Source organism: Sebastes umbrosus, chromosome 11 (genome assembly GCF_015220745.1).
Source record: "Sebastes umbrosus isolate fSebUmb1 chromosome 11, fSebUmb1.pri, whole genome shotgun sequence".
In the NCBI taxonomy this organism is placed as follows: Eukaryota; Metazoa; Chordata; class Actinopteri; order Perciformes; family Sebastidae; genus Sebastes; species Sebastes umbrosus.
In genome coordinates, this window is record NC_051279.1 from 16,077,363 (window position 1) to 16,096,946 (window position 19,584).

The 19,584-nt window shown below is 41.9% G+C and overlaps 1 protein-coding gene and 1 long non-coding RNA gene across 3 annotated transcripts in view; one reads left to right on the forward strand and one right to left on the reverse strand.

Moving 5' to 3' along the window:
* Nucleotides 1-14,267: 14,267 nt before the first annotated feature.
* The window catches only part of efna3b (ephrin-A3b), a 95,392-nt gene continuing 90,075 nt past the window's right edge, over nt 14,268-19,584 (reverse strand). For both annotated transcript variants that reach the window (XM_037784633.1, XM_037784634.1), the window contains one exon: nt 14,268-18,342. In XM_037784633.1, the coding sequence (XP_037640561.1) occupies nt 18,224-18,342 (119 nt within the window). In that variant the 3' untranslated portion in view covers nt 14,268-18,223. The remainder of the gene's footprint in view (nt 18,343-19,584) is intronic.
* Nucleotides 16,631-18,454, forward strand: LOC119496946. Its single transcript, XR_005208843.1, has 4 exons — nt 16,631-16,690; nt 17,088-17,213; nt 17,330-17,433; nt 18,187-18,454. It is a non-coding gene; the product is annotated as an uncharacterized LOC119496946 (long non-coding RNA).

Here is a 19,584-nt window from a genome sequence, read left to right on the forward strand (position 1 = left end):
CACCTGTGTATAAAGACTGTTGTATTTAATATGTGACCAGCATGCAAACAGCGCCCTAAAGCCCAGAACAGAAAGGACGCATCAGCAGAAGTGCGTCTTTTCAAACAGCAGAGCACACTACATTATAGCTTCAGCAGAAAATATCACAGTTTCAGTGAACTGAATGGGGGCTTTTGTGAGTGTTCTGAGTTATGCACTTCTTTTAGAAAGCAGCTAGTAGGGAAACTAGAGGATTAAACCTGATGTCGCTGTCAAAATTCACATTTACAGTGATGTATCTGGAGAATATCTCACAACCATTAGGCTAAATTGGTTGAGCATTGAGGGACCTGAGGCCTTGTCCCAATACAAGAGATCAAAATAGGGGTTACGGTTGACAGATTGTGAAGGGGAGAACATTATATAGCACATCCATACATTAGATAATGCAATTCATTACTAACGCAGAAAGTAATGTCTCTAATACGTTCGACCTCTGGGCTAGTGGCGCCGTACTGCAGCACATTGTGTTAATGAGACAGCACAGACAAGATAAGGATTTGCATGATTTACACATGAAATGCGGCGACCTGAATGCATCTCTCTAGAGGCCACGTCGACTGTACCAACAGAGATTATAAAATATGAAGGTCGAGGGTCAGGGCAGAACGTGGCAAAGCAAGAGATAAAAAAGCCTAAGTTATGAAACTACTGGAATATAATGAGCCATACGCGTCAATGAAATCCCATTATGAAGAAGCAACTAAACATGTCAGAGGATTTATGCAGATTATTTAAATGTCTGTAACTTGTAAAAATAACTCAATCCTATAAAAACATTAAATCTCCATGTTGTGAATTTTAGGTTTCTAACATCTGGCATTTATCCTCGCATGCCACAGTGTTGACCCCGATAACACAACTTTATTTCAGAATGTACAAAGGGCACAGATTATGTGTGATACAGCTCAAGAAAAATCCTGAGGAGATTTCAAATGTAGAACTCGTAGAGGGTTGACTCGAGGTAACTTACCCCCGTGAAATGAAAGGGCGGTCTGGGACACAAGAAGAACAGCTTTGAGAAACTCAACATGGAGCTCCTGCAACATTAAGCCATTCCTGATTTGTAATTACACAAGATAAGAAGATGAGTGGGGGTTTAGTGCATGTCTTGACTAAATGAGAGAGGTTATTTGTGTTCCACGGGGCACGGAATGATACACTCGTTCTGCAGGCTTAGGCCGCCGCGCTGTCTGCTCGGAGCATCGGGGACGATGGAGGATGTTTCCCCTCGGTCTCTGTGTGCTTCCATGTGGTAACAGATACACGTGTAATTAAGCAAACAAACACACATGATCACATGTTTCGATACACGTGTAACGACACGTTGACAGAATGTTATTTTTGCTCCTTTTTGTCACCTGAATTGCACACTAACCTACATTGTCACGATTCAGGATGCAGCCTCGGAAATGTTTAGTAATCAGTGTCTGACTGTGTGTTAGTGTGTGAAACAGGCTGGCAGTTGAGCGTATACTGAGGCAACCAGAAGGCTCGGAGTTTAGATGTGATTTTCCAGTATTGCTGTAGCTGAGACATTTGGAACAACAAGAAATGATACAGTAAACTATTGATTTGAAGAGACAAATAAAGAATAGATCTGTTGTGATCAGAGAGGGAGGACCCAAACGCAGACAGAGGTTGGAAGATGGAGATGGGGGAATGATGTCCTGGAGGCAGTGTTGTAGTACTCAAGATCGGTCTCGGTCTGGATACCGGTCTGAAGACCACTTTTTGAAGGTCTTCGTCTTGTCACAGAATTAACCTCATTTTTACTCGGTCTTGTCTCGGTCTCAGACAGAGGACTCAGGATTTTATTTCAAGACCACTACTGCGGGGATGTCAATCAATTGCCAGGGCATTGTCTGATTTATTTGTTAGCGTCATTACTGTGATTTTGCTGATAGAAAACAAAAGGGCTGCATGGTGGTGCAGTGGTTAGCACTGTCGCCTCACAGAAAGAGGGTCGCAGGCAAGCCCCCAGGAGGAGCGCCGATCGTTGATCCCAATTTTCGTAGTGGTCAAACGGCGGTACTACAACTTCTGTGTCCGTCACGTGATGCCATTGGGCCCAAAAATATTTTTTCCCATAGACTTACATTGGGAAAGAGACGTCTGTAACTCAGCAGATAATTTCAACTTCCCAGTATGAACACCTGAATAACCTTTATTTAAATCATTAGGTCGTAAAAGTTGTAAAATGCACTAATAGCCAAATCCAGAGTTATTTCCCTTCCTCCGTTCATGTGAATGAGAACCAGACCGAGGCTAGAGCGAGGGCTGGGAGGCGGAGTTAGCAAGCCTTGACGACACCGTGACGGTTGTGACCCTGTGACCCCATGACTGAGCCATGTGACCGAGCGGACGATACTGCGCCTGCTCCATGGGCCCAATGGATGCGGAAGATTGCCGGAAGATCCGGGTACTTTTTTGGTCAGAAGTCAAGCCATTTTGGCTTCATGCACCACTGATCAACTTTCATAGGAATGAACAGGGTCCCGCCACCAACGCTGTATCCAGTTCTCTTTATATATACATCCATGGTCGCAGGTCAAACCCGGCTTGGGGCCCTTCTGTGTGGAGTTTGCATACTCTCCCCGTGTTAGCGTGGTGTTTTTACGGGAATGTGGATCTTTTAGGTCAATTTGAGGAACGTGTCTATGATTTGCATGTTGCACATTTTATCACAAGTGTGTCGTACAGTGTGGGACTCGCACTGGTCTGGTCTTGGTCTTGTCTTGGTCTGAACCCCTCAAGGTCTTGGTCTTGTCTCAGTCTCGATACACTCTGGTCTTGGTCTTGTTTAAAGTGGTCTTGACTAAATCACTGCCTGGAGGTATTGCCGTTGGTGGTGGTGATGATGATGTGGAGGGACAGGAGCGAGGCATAGGTAAGGAGGGTTGTTGGTGAGCAGGCAGGTAATGCAAGCCGACCGGCTGGGGGACAGGTGGAGATGTGGTGATTCACTAGAGTTGAAAGAATGATCTGGCCAAGAGTGAGTGAAGAGCCGTGTTTGATATACTCTGCAAGGCTGATGAGCTGACGAGAAGCAGGTGAGCCGACTGGACGGGGTGATGAGCCGTTACATCGCAGGTGTGTGGCTTGGAGCAGGTGAAACAGCTTGGCAGCGATCAAGGAGCCGGGAGAGTGTGGGACATTCAGTATAAGCAACTGAATCTTATGCTACTTCAAGTTTTTGGTATGTCTCTGTCCATGCACACATGCTGTGCCAAAAGCTTCTCTGATACTGTATTAATAATAATAATAATCAGTTGTAATAAACATATATTCAAGTAAGAACAACTGGGACTCATCAAGTTATTCTTTTATTCATCCAAGTGAAGATTGATTTGAAGTACAAGTTTTCCACAACAGACAGAGACAGACAGACAGGAGAGAATTGGAAACACAGGGAGATGGAGACACAAGACACATTGGGAAAAAGCTGAGTGGAAAATTACAAATGACGGGCAAAATGACAGGATTGTCAGCGTTGTCTCCCCAAAATTGATCGGCCAAACAAGCATCTTTGTAAATTGTAAACTCGCTGGATTGAATTAAGCATGAATGAAAAGGTGCGATTGTGAAACCATTTTGAAAGAAGCAGAGCTTGTGCACTCAAATCACTCCTTGCTGCAGAAACTGATAAGGTATTTTAATTAACTCGAGAGACCCGGGGTTCATTTAAAAAGCATATTACGATTTGACAGCATAACATTATCTCAGGGAAATTAGAAATGTTAAATGATTGATTTGCAGTTTAGACTCATATTTCACATGAGCCTACAGCCTACATGCACTTTCCAATTAGACATGAAGTAATTCCACATCAGATAAGCGTCCAACCAGATGAATTCAAAGCTCAAAGTTTCAGGTGACTAAATCACTTAAAGGTACAGTGTGTAGGATTAAGTGGCGTCTAGTGGTGTGGTTGCAGATTGCAACCAACTGAGTAGCCCTCCACTCACTCGTCCCTTTCCAAGACTGATGCCGTTCGCCTCAACCAGAGGCCATCCTTACCATAATAGCACTACTTTAGGAGCACTCTGCGGCTCACGTTAATGCAGTTCTCTCTAAAGCCAATGTTTGGTTTGTCCGTTCTGGGCTACTGTAGAAACATGGCGGAGCAACATGGCGGACTACGTGAAGAGGAGCCCTTCATATGCTATGTAAATGAAGGGCTCATTCTAAGCTAATGAAAACACAACGATTATTAGTTTCAGATGATTATACACTAATGAAAACATAGTTAATAATATATTATTTTCCATTTCTGCTAATAGATCCCCCGAAATGTTACAGTGTTCCTTTAAGAATAAAGCCGATGTAGGAAACAAGAGCAGACGCTTCGAGAACTTCAACAGTTGCTGCAAATCAAAACCAATATTTAACAGTAATGAAATAATATCAGATAAAAAAGTTCAATTCTGTAGAAAATACTCTGGAGTCTTAGAGATGTATTATATTATAATAGGACAGCCTGTTAATATTTTCCTCATTAATTCCTCTATTTGGCCAAAACAGTGCTCAGCAAGTTGTAATATGCTCACAGCTTCAGCTTGTGTGTATGAGTGTGTGTGTGTGTGTGTGGGCATGTATTACTCATGTTGTGGGGACATAAATCTGTTTACACAGTCACATTGTGGGGACTCGCCCTCCTTTTTGGCACACAATGCACGTCCCCATAACGTAAATCATCGCATTTTAGGGTGAAGACTTGGTTTAAGTTATTAAGGTTAGGTTAAGAGTAAGGTTAGGTCTCCAGGAAATGAATGTAAGTCAATGTAATGTCCTCTAAAGTGATGGAAACACAACTGTGTGTGTTCACATCTGAGCTGTTTGCTTCAACGTCATCGGGCATTTGAGGGAATGGGGTGGATAAAAGCGGAAATGGGACTCTCAGAGTAAAAAAACAAAAAAAGATGCATAAAAAGCAGTTCACAGAAAAATAAAGAGTCAGAATGAGACACGAGAGATTAAGAGGAAATCTAGGGACAAAACAGCAGCTAGACGACACCATATGCCCCATGGCCCATTATCCAGCGCTTCAGTTGAGCTTGCACTTATGTGCACCCTGTGGGTTTTCAAAGCTCAACATCGCCAAACAACAAGTAAAGTAGAGCATTAATCCTTTTATTTTGTTCCTGTTTTCGCAGACGAATTAATGACACGTGAAAGAGTTGATTCTTTCAGAAGCTCACGTGGATTCACAAAAATCCATTGAGAAAAATGTACTCCATATTCTGGTTTTAAGTGATACTCCACCCAAAATGTGACTTTGTTAAACACTGTATTAAACGCTGACGTCAAGGCTTGAAAGGTGGATGCTTTTAAGGAAGAGTTCAACATTTTGGGAGTCGAATAGCTTAGACTTAGCTCAGCATAAAGACTGGAAGCCGGGGGCAAATAGCTAGTCTGGCTCTGTCCAAGTTAAAACAATAAGCCTACCAGTACCTCTGAAAATAACTTCGTACACAGACTGAAATGTGATAATAGCAAGTTGTGGATTAAAGAAACAAGACACAACTTCTCAAATCCACTTCTCTGGCTAAATACACAACTTCCATGTTGTGCTACATTGTCCTGGTAATGGTAGCTATTTCAATAGAAGCAACATACTTTGCCAAATTCTGAGTATATTATGCTGCAGGGACAACTTGCCACATTGGAATCCGTGATTACCGACTGCAGATAAGGAAATTAAACTTATTAAAGCCATCTTTCAAGTCTACATGGATGGAGTATTTGACACTTTAGAATCACTTTAGATCTTCACATGTGACATTGCAGGGAAACAAAATGTAAATTTGAGTAACATTTTAATTTAAACCTGCAGTAGGCAGAATGTTTTTGGCATCATTGGGCAAAAAATTCCACATTAATCTTTCAGCATATTGTAATCCAAGTGTTCTGGGAGAAAACTAGACTTCTGCACCTCCTCATGGCTCTGTTTTCAGGCTTTAAAACATGTAGCCCATGACGGGAGACTTTGGCCAATCACAGGTCATTTCAGAGAGAGAGCGTTCCTATTGGCTGTTCATTAAACGGAGGCAGCTGTCAATCACTCACGAACTCTGATCAAACGATCAAACTAGGCAGCGCTGATCAAATATGAATTGATCAAATGTTTTCAGAAACATCTTGCAGTGTATTGCTTAGATGTAAAATGAGTTTGCTCCGGCTAGTGGGCGGTGCTTGGTATATCCTCAACTGATCTCAACATGGCGGCGGCGTCACAAACTTTCTCATTTTACAGCTAAACAGTACACTACAAGATGATTCTGAAAACATTTGAGGAGAGAAATAGGCATTACAGTAACAGAATATTGATTCATATTTGATCAGCGCTGTCTAGTTTGACCGTTTGATCGGAGCTGCTCGGAGACGGCAGGCTTCAGATCGGCACTGATTGGTTGTTTTCCTCCAGTCTGTGAAATCTTGCAGATGCCGTTAGGAGCACCGGAGGACACAGAGGCACATCTATTTTTATATAAAAGTTTTATAAAAATAACTTTTTTTAATCATATTTGCTCCATTTCTACCCAACGCAGCTTTAAGTCTGCATGGAAATTGTCACATTTAACCAACCAAGCCCAGATTTGTCTTGCTGATGAGCATCTGCACCTAGTTATGTACCAGAGGATCATTTCTGTCATCCTGACCTGACATTTAAGTTGTAAAGTAAACATGTTTTTTTTCCCCCCATGTGTGGCATGAATAAATGAATATATGCATGAGTGTAATAGAGGTCTGGGGGCTGCAGGTGGTTGTACTGTATGTGTGCACGTGTTTCGCATGCGTGAAGAAGTCTACCACACATACACAGACAATATGTCCAACCTGATGGCAGCCCTGTGAGTGTGTGTGTCTCTGTGTCACTGTTTAATGTGTACATATGTGAATTTACAGTATGAGGATGTGTGAGGGCGTGTGAGTACGTATATAGATGAGCACACGTGCGTGTCATGGTTTTGGTGACAGAGATGATTCAGACAGGCTCGTCACATATGTCCCACTCACCACACATGTTACTTAACAGTGCTAGTGTCATGTGCGGGTTATTTACAGAATTCAGAAATGGTTATTTCCTTTGGTGGCCATGTATTTCTTCTATTTTTCTTAGCTAGATATCTAAATTCTAGTTGTTATACTTAACTACAGGTAATTTTGCACATAATTGAAGATTGAAAACGAATATTTTTTTAGTTAACTGATTGTAATTGAAACTATAGGCCTGTTTTACTGTTGTGTTACTGATGTAAGCAAACCAGCAGCAGAAAACAATAATAACTTTAGCATGAAAATTCATTCTTCACCTTGAAAATTGTGTTTTGACTAAAAAAATCCCAATGCAAGTTTGCTCAGTTGTTACTTTTTTGTTGACATGTGAGTTCAGTAGCTGTTTTTGATTTTGTCCGTGTTGGCTTTAAGTTGAGCCTGAACTCAATCCACTGATGAAGACCCTGTGACATGGATGGAAGCTCTAGAAAGAAAAAAAACAGTAAGTGGACCTTGAGTTTGGGATTTCTTTTGGTCAAAATTATAACAGGTACAGTGTGTAACATTTCGGGGGATCTATTAGCAGATATGGAAGATAATATTCATAACTATGTTTTCATAAGTGTATAATCTCCTGAAACTAAGAATCGTTGTGTTCTCGTTAGCTTAGAATGAGTCCTTCATATCTACATAGGGAGCGGGTCCTCTTCACGGAGTCTACCATGTTTCTACAGTAGCCCAGAACGGACAAACCAAACACTGTCTCTAGAGAGAGCCTTTCACGTTTTTACGTTACCTGAAGACCACCGTAGTTCTCCAACATGCTTGTGAAACTGCAGCAATGTGAGCCACAGAGTGCAAAACCGTGGTACCGCCAGCTGCCGTCTGACTTCCGTTGCTTCTAAAGTAGTGTTATTATGGTAAGGATGGCCTCTGAGAGAGGTTACCATAGTTTTGCTCACGTTACCGCAGTCTTGGAGAGGGAGGAGTGAGCGGAGGGGTACTCAGTTGGTTGCAATCTGCAACCACACCACTAGATGCCGCCAAATCCTACACACTGTACCTTTAACTTTAAGATTTAGTAAGCTGTAATACATTTTGGTCTTAGATTGACTCTTTCGTTTACATTTGGATCACACACAGTGCCTTTAAATACACAAGTAATATTTGATATTCTTTGGTAACAGTGCAGACTATCAAGCTCAGGAAAAACATGCATGAAGAGATACAAACATCATACAGTATGTCACAGATAGGACAGTATTATGTGGGCAGATTGTTGTTGTTGTCGTCAGAAATACAAAAACTCCAGAAAGAAGACCGTCACTGCGGAAATCTTAGGGCAGATAATCCGGTGATTAGAGGATAAGAGAAGAGGATATGACTGGTTCGAGGTACAGTTAAACCACGTAGCTCCACCGCTCTGATTAATCAATTAGATCTAAATCCATTAAGTCCATCTGAAACCTTGTGTGACCTTAAGACCAGTTCCAAGAATTAATATAAACAGATGAGTGCTAACATGTTTAATGAGCATGTGGGAAGGAGGTGCATCGTATAAACTATGTTTTTTCTAATGTCTTGACCTGACAAACCACACAGGGATCACATGACATATTTACTCATCTTTCATCGCTGTATTTAAATGTCTGTGCCATGTATTGTATGGATGTGTGTGCGTCAGACTGAGAGACAGAGTAAATATAACCCTCCCATCTGTTTGGGGCTGTACAGATGCTGTCTCAGAAGTAGGGGATTAGTGCTAAACTTAGAGAAGAGGGGGGCATGTGATGTGAGGACGAGGGGAAAGCCAGGCAGTGACTAACACCAAAAGCATAAATCTGGAGGCGACTGACAGCGTCAGAGCAGCCGTTCAGAGGGAGGATGAGAAAATGGAGAGACGGCGAAGCAGGCAGTGCTGATGGGGCCAAGCACGTTGCATCCATGTGAGGGATGAGGAATCGGGGTGAAGGGAAATGTACAAATAAGGAAGACGGGGCGAGATGGACAGAAGATTTACAGAGGGAAATGTGTAACATTCAACGCTGTCATAACATCTCATCAAAGCCTCAGATATAGATGGTTAAAAATACCCACACTGTAATAAAGTCAGGGTGATGTGGTTGTTGGTCTGTGGGGAGGGAAATGTGCTCGTATCTATCCGAGCGTATGCAAACAAAATTACTTTTACTGTATGTGTTCTTGTCTCCGGAGACGGGATCAGTAATAACTTCACGATTCCCTCCAAAACTGCTGGGAATTTGAGAGAAAAAAAATGAATTTTGCATCATGAGAAAAAACAATAATGTTGTCATGTCAGCACAGAAGTTAATCCACAAGACACTAACTTTATTCATTTATGCTCTCTAGGCATTGTTGGATTTCCTTTGGCCGTCAAATCAAACATATAGAGAACTGGGAGGCTTTGAAAAGCTGTAATCAAAAGTTTTTGCGCACTTGTCAGGCGGAGACGCGACATGACATTGGTAGAGACGTCACGCAAGGAGGTGCAGAAGTCTGATTGCCTTTTCATGGCTGATGGCATGAAAAGTTCAGCAGCGTCCAGACTCTCAACCGAAATGCTTGTGGGCTGTTCCTCACTGTTGTGCTGCTCACAGTGGGAATGCGAAAGAGTGTCTGCAGATTGTAATACCGAAACGTATGGAAAACGTATTTTGTAAAATGACAAACAAATCCCAAATTAAGCCACGTCATAAAAGACGAGTAATGTTTGCAGTAAGGTTTAAGAAATAACAATGTATTGAGTGCAGAGCGGACATGCTGCGACTCTGCATCTTTTTATTTTTCTTAGTTTTTGCGTTGTTCTAAGTGGCCTTCTTTTCAGTATCTGCCCAGCCATGTTGGTGTTCACTACTTATGATAATTTCTTAGTTTTCCTCTATTTCCTCCGAAAGAACTCACTGTTGGTTCTTGCACAAACAAAGACAAATCACTAGCAGTTCTCAAGAAGATTTTCCCAGGGAACGTCCGAGGTTAAATGAAATGTGAAATGAGTTGATTTAATATGAAATAGAAAAACAGAAATGCATTTCTATGAAAATGACACAGATTATCACTTCAATCTAAAGGCTTTTACCATGAGGATTGAGAAATGGAATGATCGGCATCAGTGATCAGTGATGAAATTGCATCGCTAAACCCCGGTGGGATTCCCTCTAAAGCGCTGGTGAGGGCTGTTTTGGCGTCAACCAGCAGGCAGTAACGGGAATTACGGGCTCCATGTACAAATGGGGATTCTTCTAAGATCTTAAACACGTGATATCTTTGCAGAGTTGAGGAAAAAAGAACAAGAAGAAGGTTTTAGCTATTTGCATTTGATTTGAATCCAAATAAAAACATGGAAAAGCTCCAAATAGTTGATGAACGTCAACCTTTCTTTAGAAAACTGTTTCAATCAGCCATCCCTGAAGTCTGCCTGTTATCTTGGGAGATATGTTGGAGGCTTCACCTCCATTAAAAGCTTCATCAACCACACCTGAGTTCAATCACCTGTCAGACTTGATGCTTGAGGCCCGAGGTGCCACAACGTGAGATCAGTGACTCAGCACCTTCTGTGGCTCTGGAAAGATGCTGCATCACTCAGCACACGACACGCCAAAACACCAATACACGCATGTAACACGCTCACCACCTACAACGTGCGAATACACGTGTCACCCCTTATACTAAGTGTAATGCCTTGGACTAAAACAGCACACGTTATTCAAGGCTTTTGACCGAATTAACGTGGAAAATGGATGGAAAGATGAACGGGCGTGGGGAGGCTGATGATTTCTAAATGATGAAGACCCTTATACACTTTTACAATTCATTTTAAATAATTAATTCATCAATTAATTTGTGTTTATTTCTGATTTATGACTAGAACAACTTGTCACACAGTGCTGAGTGCTGCATATCAAAATTCATCTCCAGGTTCCCAGCTTTCAGATGATGTACACCACTTCTATGTGACATCTACTGCTGACCTGCTATCTCCCCCTAAAGACAACCTGTACCCCCCTAACAAAGACAAAAACGTGTCTATTGTGGGTCTCAGAAGGTTAAGACTCAAGGTTAGACGTGCAGTGTAGACAGTTAATTGTAATGTCAAGTCCTCACAACAGAGTAACATTTTGTGCGAGTGTGTGTATCTCATATTGGTAGAACAAGCCTATCGCAAACAGCTTCACATTTACAAGCCTGCCCATGCATAACATTGGTTTCTCTGTTAAACAAACACAATCAGAGGAGGCAGAACATTTTCTCTTCAGCCTGACTCATTGAGATAAATGAATGCAGACGGAAACACTGCCTTGACACCCGTGACTGGAAGAATTTGCCTTGTCGGATGCATAGTTGTTGCATAATTTTTTCAATGGTTGGTATGCGGGAGTACACGTCCTTGGCCTTCCTCAGACACATTCCCACATTTGGGGAGCCACACACTCTCTTTGTGAGCTCACCTGCTTTGACGTGCTACCAATACACGGTTATATCTCAACCCCGTAAAACAAATCTGCATGTTTAATCCCAATGACTGCAGTTACACAAAGGCCATTGTGGCTTTAATGGATTTATGTATTCAGATAAAGGATTACAAGGCAGGGGCATCAGGGAGCAGCACCTCTTCTCACCAAAGCTGTGGCTGAACAGCGGCACCAAGTGGTCAGCACCAGTCACTGCAGAGCGGACAAATATTTGTGAGACACGAGAAAGAAGTGAATTCACAATCATGTTTGTGCTGCAAACTTTGTCCCTTTAACCCAATTTGCTTTTCAAGTCATTCACCTTGTTGTGTAAAACTGTGATGTAGCTGCATCGACTTCAAGATGGAGATACAAGAACAGAAAGGCTTTTACCTCAATTAAGCTGCATCAATTATTCAGACGTCTGTTTTAATGTGTGAGTTCCTGATTGGTTGGATTTTAACCTAACGACAATATAGCTAGCATGGTGAGGAATGATTGGATTGAGATTAATAAGGGAGGGATTGTTTTGACTATCTAAAAGAAATAATTAATAATGTCTGGAAGCTTGATGAAGTGAGTCAGGGTGATTCTCAGAAAGGCAGACTTAATGTTGCCAGAATATGATTTGCTGGTTAGTACCAGTCATAGTCCATCAAGTTCACTTCTCAAATGTCTGTCTGACTCACTGCCTGGATCCTCTTCCACCGGGCTGATGATGCGTCTGCTTCCAAATGGAAATGATAATGGTGCAAACGTTAGATCAGCAGGATTACAAGGACACCTCATCGCAGAAGTTAATAAAGCAAACAACAGGACCACTGATGAACCTGATGAAGAGCCAATCTGGGCTCAAAACATTGTACTTTTTCTAAATGTAATAAAGTAAAACAGTGCAGTTTTTATACACCTGTGTTTTGCACACTGATTTAGAGTTAAAAAGCAAACAAGTGGACCACATCTCATATCAGTTGGAGCCAAAATTGGGACTCTGTGATTGTATCTCATTAAAGTGAGACTCCAGCCAAAATACATTTGCTGAGTAGGAAACCCTGTCGTTTTTAAAATATAAACCAGAGAAAAATCCCATTATTTTTCGCAGTCACAATTTCCTAAATCTCAATGTGACATCTTATCATTGCTTGTTTTATTCGAACCACGGTCCAAAACCAAAAGCTATTCAGTTCACCATCGCATACGATTAAGAAAAGCAACAAATCCTCACAATTTAGAAGCTTGAAGTAGTGAAAGTTTGCTTACAAAACGACTGAAATGATTAGTAGATTAACATAATAGTTGATGATGAACTTTCTGTCGGATTGATTCGTTGACTGATCGTTTCAGATCTAGACTGGAAACCGTACGCGTGTTCAACAGAGAAGTGGTATCACATTGTTTCACATCAGCTTTTAGTAGGGCTGTAAAAGTCAACGCATTATTAACTTTCTTATTTCCTTAACGCATTAACTCAATCAGTTTTAAAGCTATAGTGAAAATACTGGCATCATTTGGAATTAAAAAACCTAAGGAACCCATTGGTACCAACCATGTCATACTAGCTTGTTGGGAAGGAGGTTAAATAACGCTCCAAACGTCCCTTGACCTCTGACCTCAAGATATGTGAATAAAAATGGGTTCTATGTGTACCCACGAGTCTCCTCTTTACAGACATGCCCACTTCATGATAATCACATGTAGTTAGCACACTGACAGCTGTGGTTGCCTGTAGCATATTTGCCCACTCCCATGTTGATAAGAGTATTAAATACTTGACAAATCTCCCTTTAAGATATATTTTGAACAGATAAAAAATGTGCGATCATGCGATTAATCGCAATTAAATATTTTAATCGATTGACAGCTCTAGCTTTTAGTTACTTTCTTTCCAAATCCCAAACCTCAACTTGTATGATGTTTGCTGCTAGAAGACTGTCTCTCTATATAGATATCTTTCATCAACCAACCTTTGTCTTTTAAAGCCTCTGGACACCCACACAGGTGTTTTCAATTATTCTGACTGATCAGCCCTCTGCTCAGGTTGAAGCTGTCACAAATCTTCATCTACCAATAAGAATGATAAAGGTGTAATTTGTCAGGATCAACTAACAGGAGACTCGGGAAGACGTCAATCAATTACAGTCTCTACATGCCCACACGGCCCTGAGCAGAGTCTAATGAGCCAGACTAAATGAAAACACCTGTGTGGGTGTTCATCTTCTTCCTACAACACAGACCCGAGTGCTGACCTCTATCCGTCGACCCTTCTTCCTTGTGCTGTTCCGTCACTCGGCGGAGAATATCTCATCTGTATGACAAAGACCTGTTGCATAAGATCACAGACAAGCGAGCCTGGCTGCGCTGTGACATCAGCAGCAGCTTTATCCCTCCATCAGCCAGCGCAGACACACAGGTACACACTGTCCCATTGTCATTCAAATGTTGGGCCGGTGATTGAAGCGCTTATCTCTCCTAATCGGAGCGTGTAAAGGTATTACTGCCGAGGGAGAGCGTCGCCACACCAACTTTGATATGGAAAATCACATCTGTGTGAGCTCCCAAACAACATTATCTACAGAGGACTGAATATACCAGGAAAAACCTTTCCTGCAACCCCTCCATCTGTTGTCTTGGATTAGCTCCATGCTTGTTGCTGTTTTTATTTTTTCTTCTTCAGATCCTCAAAGACAAGAGAGAGAGCAGGGAAGGCGAGGGGGGGGGATTAGAAAAGGGAGGAAAATAAAGAGGCGAACACACATCTTGTTAAAAGTAAGATTTGTAAGCTTATTATTTTTGTTATCATGATCATTGTTATAACCTCTGTTATGGTTTGTTCAGTTTACAGTTTATTTTCAAGTTCATTTAAAGTCATTCCAGTCGAAGGTAAACATGATTGTAACTGTTGTTTCCAACACTATTAAATGCTTTTTTTTCTTTTGCCAGACAACAATCAGTCGCACTCTCTCGCTCATATGCACATGGGAAGAGCAGAAACAAAGAGACTGTTGCTCACTCGCTCATTCATTCACCCCCACACACACACTTGTACACACTGACACCACACAAACACAGACAGCATCTCACACTAAAGTTCCTGCACGCAGACATGAAGTGATAAACAGAAATGAGCTCTGATTCTTACTCTCCCTGACACACACACACACACACACACATTCAGACGGGCACGCTGTCTTACTCTCGTGTCTAAGTTCTTAAGTGCAACTTCTTGAAGAGTGATTTTCCCTCTCGCACAGCTCTTCAACCCTCCCGCTCCACACCAGGACCCCGAAACCATTCCTACCTCGCCCCTCTCCCACCGAGAGCCATATATCCACCTGGGTTGGTTCGCACACTGTATCATAATGTAATGTTCTCGATGATGCTCCAAAACTACATGATCCCTGTGTGTTTCCACATGTATAATCTCTTGTCTGGGCGACGAGAGCCATTACATTTCTATGAATTTAAAGAATCTGTGCTTTTGTTGTTGACTCGAGGGATGTCCAAAGTTTTGTTGAGGAAACAATCTAGCTAACGGACACACACCTTTGGAAAAAAAAAGCCACATTACTCCTGAACTACAAGCACACAATGATGTAAAAAATAATTATATAATAGCGGTTCCCAACCTGGTGGATTGGACACCCCAAAGGGGGTCGCAACACAAACAAAAACACAAAAAGATTCTATCAGACAAAATCTGCTTCGTGATTTCAGACTTTGAGAATTACTAGATCATTTTACCTCTTCAGGAAGTTTAATTCCTTCGTTGAACCGGTCACTGACTCCTGACTATAGAGGCAAAGTCCCTCCCCTTCCATGGGACTTTATTTTGAAAAAAAATATGTACAGTAAACAGTATTTTTTGATCCCGTTTGAATTCGGACATGAATCACACGTGTTTGTCAATTTAAAATTTTCAAGTCAAGAAAGCTGCAGTTTGTGATAAAACTTTTGATGTATAATACGTAATTAGAAAGACTACACACCCAAAAGTCGCGTATGTCGTCTCTCTTGCTGAAGCTACGATGCCTGTGCGTTTTGTACTGGGATGTACTCGCATGAGCAACGGGTCCGATCGTTCTTTCTCTTCCCGGCTGATAAAAAAGACTTGCTGTCGCTGATAAAACACATCAGATAACGTTCCACTTGTGCGTGGAACACAGCTAAGTTGGCTAGTTAGCTAGTGTTGGTGACGTATGTTGTGCGAGACGAGAGATGTAGTTCACTGAGCGGTTTCACACAAAACTAAATGATACTACGACAAAACTGCGACTTTCTTGACTTGCAAAATTATGTTTTAAATTGACAAACATTTGTGTGATTCGTAATTCAAACGGGATCAGACATTTTTTCCGTCTCGCTCTAGTGACAGCCGTACATATTTATTCTGAAATAAGGTCCCATGGGGTCCACCGGAAGGGGGACGGACTTCGCCTCTCTATCCAAATTAACCCAAGTGACATCATCAGGGTTATTCTCTGAGATTTTAAAAGGAGACACTTTACACCAGTTTGAATAATACTCCATGCAATGAGTAAACTCATCCTGTGAGTAAAGTGTCCTTTAAAGGGGGGGGATGGGAACCACAGCTATATATGATTTGTCAATATTGAGCTTTCTGGAAATCATACTCCATAAGATAATTGAACCTCAAAGTTGACTAAGAGACTCACAGAGTGCGGCCCAAGTCTACATATGGCTCAACCCACCCAATTCTCCAACTTTTAAACCCCCGTCTTCCCCCTCAAGATCAACCAAAAATACACCACAGCAAACTCAGCAAAATAATAACAAAAACAATTTAAAAAAAAAAAACAACCACAAGAAAAACTGAGCTTCAAGTTTGTAAAAATGCTTACATCACATTTCACCTTGGCAAAATTCAAGACAGTTATTCCATTCTTTGTCCGTTGTGACATTTACACGAGTGCTTGAACGCCTCACATGCCGGTGGGTGCTGCGTCAGTCCATCATCATCGTCGTCATTATAATCATCTTCACCTTCATCATTGTTATCAGCTACTATGGTAAGCCATGCCCTACTAGAGTCCATCATTGGCAGGGTGGGGTAACCATGGTGAATAAGGTGCTAGTTGCTATGGAAACGCTATTCTGAAGCAACCGACTGGTACAGTTGTTTTGAGTTTTGAATTGCCGTACCTCCCCACCAAAGCACTTGGTTTGTATGTATTACTTGTTGCTTTAGTTTGTGTTTTGATTTTTTTTTTTTTTTGATTTTGCATTTTCATACTTAATAAGATGTACAGTATGTGGATGTATTCTCAGGCTGTTAGTACCATTTAAAATAGTCTCTCGCTCTCAAACACACACACACGTGACACACTCAGACTTTCTCTTTTAAGCACACACAAACATTCAAACAGAAACAGAAACATGTGGCATCTTGACGAATGGGTTTTACAGAGATGAGATTGGTAGAGCGGGCTGCTACGCCGACACTGATCAGTGGAGAGCTTCTTATTGTCCGGGACATGGACCTGTTCGTAGATGCTTTGTGTGAGTGACCGTCCTCCCTCCTTTTGTCCCTCCTCCCTGCTCCTCTTGCTCTCCTCCGAACAGCCTGCAGCGGCTTGAGAGGAGGGCAGTATTGCTGAGTATCCATGGCTGCTCCGTAGCCATCGTGTGCTTCTTTAACCTCAGAGATGACAGAGGACGAACCGAGTGCTTGAAAGGCGGGACAGAAAAGTAACACAGCAACTTATAACATCATCGGCGTCAATGGCACATCTACAGTAACCCCCCCCCCCTTCTTTTAGTTTAAGTGAATGATTCATCGTTTAAATGCTCTGACCCCATCCAAGCCTTCGTTGGAGACGTGCTGCAGACTGACGGTGAACACAGGATGACACAGCAGACAGAGAGTGGAGATGACAACTAAAACACTGGCGGCGTCTGGAGTCCCAGGGTGCGTTTTATGAACTATCAGCTACTTTGACTAGTCTCCTACACGGGACCCGCGCAGTTCATCAGCTGGTTTTCCCCTCCGTGGACTGGGACAAGTTCCCAGCATCAAGATCAACAACAATAACAACACCAACAACAAAAAAAAGGCAATTTTCAGTTCAGTTCTGATGAAATCTATCTGATTCAGTTCATTTGAGTTCAGTTCAATTCTTGTTGCAAGAAACTATGGCAACTAGCCCTAAAGGAAGTGTTTCAGCCAATCAGATCCAGGGGAAAGTCTTCAAATAGTTTCCAATTGGGTGGGCGGATTTGATGCTTTTTTCTTCTTTTTTTACTAGGGTTTCAGCCCCGCCTGTCCTGGTGTATAAATGCTTTGTGTGGCGTGTGCATGATTCAACAAGCTCAACCTGTGGCCTGTTCAGACACACACTCACACACACAGACATACACAAACACACGCTCACAAACTGTCTACCACACCTGCATCTGTATGCGCAGGCTGACTTTAATGCAACATACGGTTCAGTCTGTGTCACCGAGTGCCTGAAGGTCTTTGAACTCTAAACCCACACACACAGCTGTACAAACACACACATACACGCACACACTCACACTGTGATGCTTGAAATCTCTATTTCTTGCTCCTCTTGCCTTCTGCTCTATTTGTGGTATCTTAACTCTCCTCTCTCTCTCTCTCTCTCCCCCCCCCCGCCACTCAACTCTCCCATCCGCTGATACTGTACACCCTCCCAAGGCTAGTTGGCATGGTGACGCTGATGGAATGGCCGTTGCTAGGAGATGAAGAGAGCGGCCAGAAAGAGCATCGTCACGGTGAGGAGAAGGCGATCCCTGGATGGGCTGCTTCCGCTGACGCTCTTCTCCAGCTTGGGAACAAAAGGGTTATAATCATCTGGAAAAAAAACAAAAAAAACGAGAGAAAGAATTAATTTTATATCTATTCATTACAAATACCAGCAGAGGATGAAAAACTCAAAAGGAAAATAAAGAAAAAAGACAAGTGTCTCTGTGCTTCTAATTGAGCTATAATCTGCACAGCACGACTTTTACTAAAACACTTTTTACTAATTTCTTTAACACATTAACGCAACTTGGGATTTTTAAGTAACCTCTTAAAAATCCGACGGGCCGCCGTCGGGCCCGGCCGCGATTCGATTTTCTGGAAGGTGCAGGCTAAATAAGGCTCCAAACTTACACTAAATTTTGTCGAGGAAAAACTGGCATGGTTATTTTCAAAGTGGTCCCTTGACCTCTGACCTCAAGATATGTGAATGAAAATGGGTTCTATGGGTACCCACGAGTCCCCCCTTTACAGACATGCCCACTTTATGATAATCACATGCAGTTTGGGGCAAGTCATAGTCAAGTCAGCACACTGACTCACTGACAGCTGATGTTGCCTGTTGGGCTGCAGTTTACCATGTTATTATTTGAGCATATTTTTTACACTAAATGCAGTACCTGTGAGGGTTTCTAGACAATATTTGACATTATTTTGTGTTGTTAATTGATTTCCAATAATAAATATATACATACATTTGCATAAAGCAGCATATTTGCCCACTCCCATGTTGATAAGAGTATTAAATACTTGATAAAATATGAAGTAATATGAGTTACTCTAATGCCTATTGCTCGCCTAAAATGTTTTCAGAAACATCTTGTAGTGTACTGTTAAGCTATAAAATGAGAAAGTTTGTGACCCAGCAGCCATGTTGAGACCAGTTGAGGAAATACCAAACACCGCCAACCAGCCGGAGCACAGCCAATAGGAATGCTCAATAGAAACGCTCTCTCTGAAATGAATGAATTACAATATGATGAAAGGTAATATGGAATTTATGCCCAAAGATGCCAAAACGTTCTGCCTACTGAAGCTTTAAATATGGACCAACGTGATTAATTGTGATAAAAATTTTTAATCAATTGACAGTCCTAAGTCCACTAAAATATTATAAGTCCGCTACAAAGACAACACAACAGCCGGGCCATGGCAGACAGCTGCAGCTGCTATCAGAGAGCTCTTATTGTTCTAATAAAGTGACACATTCCCAGTCACCCACAGACACACTGTATATACTGTAACCCCTCCAATCCCCCAGCACGTACACCTGGCGATCCTAAAAATAGTTTG